This window comes from Acyrthosiphon pisum, chromosome X, assembly GCF_005508785.2.
Source record: "Acyrthosiphon pisum isolate AL4f chromosome X, pea_aphid_22Mar2018_4r6ur, whole genome shotgun sequence".
NCBI classification, from domain to species: domain Eukaryota; kingdom Metazoa; phylum Arthropoda; class Insecta; order Hemiptera; family Aphididae; genus Acyrthosiphon; species Acyrthosiphon pisum.
This window is the reverse complement of record NC_042493.1, coordinates 38,622,518-38,625,870: the sequence shown is the minus strand read 5'-3', so window position 1 is coordinate 38,625,870 and position 3,353 is coordinate 38,622,518. Positions and strand designations below refer to the sequence as shown.

Genomic DNA, 3,353 nt, shown 5'->3' with positions numbered 1-3,353 from the left:
AAAGGTGGAAAACACAATTACACACTAGATTTGAATCATTTAGCTGACATGGTAATCAATTTTTTTATCGTAAAACAATAGTTATACTATTTTGGTTAAACAAAATGCTTATGATATATAATGGAAGAATATTTATTTCTGAACGTAAAGTGTCTGCTTTGGTATGCAATAAAATGTTATTTTTAAATTTCCAATATGAAATGTGGCAAGTTAAGCACTCAGCAGTACAGTAGGTAGTTGGTAAGTACTCCAGTGTATCTCTTCATTTAGTAGATCACTTTAATAGATGTGTTAAATTTGAATTTAATTATAAATCATGGAATACAAAAAATTATTGTTAGCGGAAACGATCATTAGTATGTTTTTGGGGCTTCTGCTTTCAGCTAATACTTTAACGCTAGAGTAGAGACCGGAATTATAATATGCACTGTGGATGTGGCAAATATGAAAAGCTAAATGGTAAAAATATGAGTCACTATGCACAAATAGTTGAGATATATGCTGAAATATGCATCATCAAATTATAGGTACTACTTTAAACCAAAAAGCAACCATTTATAAACAAAAATGTCCATCGTAAATATCAAAAACCCTGTTTAAGCACCTCTCCGGCTTTTAATTTCCTCTTTTTAAATAAGCATACAGCACTCAGGGATAATGTAGCATTTTGATGATGAAATCATTTTTTAAATCGGTCCAGCGGTTCTTGAGTTATAAATGGTCTAACATTTTTTTGAACTCTTTTTTTATATATTATAATAGTATAATATAGCAGAGTTGAGATGTTTAAAACATTTTGTTTTAAACACTTGTTTAAAACATGTTAAAATATCTAAATTGATCAAACATGGTTTTGTTTAAAACGTTTAAAACAAATGATTTAAACAACATAAAAAAACAGTTGTTTAAAACAGAAAATCATAATTTATGTGCATATAACTTATTATTTGTAAGTTCATACTGGCAAATCCTATTTATTATTATTTTTTGTTTCATAAACAAATTTAAAATTTATAAAATGCATAATGATAATTTTACTTATTCAAATTACTAACACTTCAGTGGTTATATAATATATTACTCCTGTAGTTCTGTAGGTAATATATTTATTTATTTATTTGTTTAAATTACATACCAATAAATAACATAACAATTACAAATTAGTTGTACTCCAACATAAAAAAAAAAAAAAAATATAAATTAATATCAACTTGATAGGTGACTTAATATTTAAATATCACAATTGTCTTAATAGTTAATTGCATAAACTATATAGAAATTAAAAATAGAATTATTAAAATTACATAGCCATAAATAACAATTGTCAATTAGTGATTAGTTGTACTCCAACATAAATAAAAAAAAAAAATGTATAAATTAATATCAACTTGATAGGTAAGTAGGTAACTTAATATTTAAATATCACAATATTGTCTTAATTATTTGTTACAACTATTTAAACTTTTAAATACAGAGACTAATTTAGATGATTTCTCAATACCTAACCGGTTTCTTAGTTTTGTATGAACTATACCATAAGTTGAAAATATTCTCTCAATGCCAGCTGAAGAAGCACATGATGTGAACAGTTGCTTAACCATTTCATTAATTTCCTTCGTTAAGTTTTTTTCCAATGCTATCCACCATGTTAGTGGTTTAATTTTTAAAACAATATTTTCATTAAACAGATAAGACTTGAAAGGAAATCCCTGTGCTTGGAAGGTGATGACCTCAGCCATAATTTCTGGATGATTTATACTTACATAATTCATAGTACTATCTAATTGTTCCTCTGTTAATTTTTCACCAATATACCGAGGGTCCAAAATATAGGCTAAATAATGGTACTCACTCATTGCCTTTTCAAAACGATTTGTAAAAAACTTCAACATTTCTGAACTACATACTTCAATTTCAAAAAAAGTTTTCAAATCTAACCAAATATGAGTAGCTTCGCTAATTGTACAACAATCAGCTTGGATTTTGTCTAAGGTAAATATAGAGATAACGTAACGGGCGAATGTAAGTTCCCACACGAGATATAGCAGGTAAAAATCACACCCAGGTATGCATGCGTAAGTTCCCACATGAAAAAATTACACCCGTACGTAAGTTCCCACACGAAAAAAATTACACCAAATACAAGCTTCCTTCCCACTTTATTCAGACTTAGGACTGGCAACTTAAATGTAGTTGGTGTGGTTAAAATTTGTTTGTTTTTGTGTTGCATAAAAAGAGTACAATCAATTTTTATTTGAATCTAGTCCGAATATATGATAAAAATATTAATAATAATGCGTAGATATGGTCCACATATTATTTATATAGGTATAAAATAATAAAAGTTATAATAATTATAATAATAGTAAAAGAAAAAATTAAATTTTATTCGGCTTATTGCAAAAGCTCAAACACTTCACATAGTCATACTGTGTAATTATTTTTAAGTTATAATCTGATATTTTGTTATTGATATAGTTTCCCCCTAGTATTTGGGCTAGTGCTAGTTCTGATACAAGTCTTACTACAAAAGCTTAGCGGAAGTACAAATAATATGTGGACCTACACATTATATTATTAATTTTTATTATAAATAAATAAATAAATAATTTTTCGTGTGGGAACTTACGTACGGGTGTATTTTTTTCCGTGAGGGAACTTACATATGTACCCGCTTACCTGCTATGTTTTGTGTGGGAACTTACTAAAACCCAACGTAACACTGTTATTATCTACACAGTATTACCAGCAGAGATTTCTATATATTACTAGATAGCGAACTCCAGTCATGAATTGAAGCTTCAAGGTCGGTTGGAAATTGTATGGTATTTCATATGACAAATAAGATTATTTTATGATTTATTTTGAGTCGTATTTTATTATTTCTAAATATGTAGTCTAAAAAAAAAAAAATATTTTATGTAAGTAATTTTACATTTACTATTTTATTTGACCATTAAAAAAAATATAATTTCTTATACATTTTGCATAATAAATGAAATGTTTTGCCAACTGATAAAATGGCGGCCGTCCACAGCTGAGCTTCACTGGTAACAATGTAAATTATATAGGAGTTCCTTATCTAGTGTAGTATGAATAAGAATAAGAAGTCTGTGATTACCAGTAGCTCGGTTATCTACTCGGATTGACGGTTCGCCCCACATCCCCCGACTAAAATTAAAATGTATAACTTATTATTGGATAAGGGAGAATCACAATTATCATTTATATTAATATGGAAGAAATGTAATTTTCTATTATAGTGGGGTTAGGTAGCCGAAAAAAGTTTCACGTCTGGCAACCAATGCGCCCTTTTGGATTCAGATAGTACATGGGTAAAGGAGTCTAAAAAG

At 28.1% G+C, this 3,353-nt stretch overlaps 1 protein-coding gene across 2 annotated transcripts in view; it reads left to right on the top strand.

Moving 5' to 3' along the window:
- The window catches only part of LOC100167920 (cathepsin L1), a 38,412-nt gene that overhangs the window by 6,426 nt on the left and 28,633 nt on the right, over positions 1–3,353 (top strand). Inside the window, exon 2 of one of the 2 annotated variants that reach the window (XM_029486092.1) lies at positions 5–51. The exons of the other annotated variant lie outside the window; for it this stretch is intronic. Within the exon in view, the coding sequence (XP_029341952.1) occupies positions 49–51 (3 nt within the window). The 5' untranslated portion in view covers positions 5–48. The remainder of the gene's footprint in view (positions 1–4; positions 52–3,353) is intronic. 2 annotated transcript variants of the gene reach the window in all.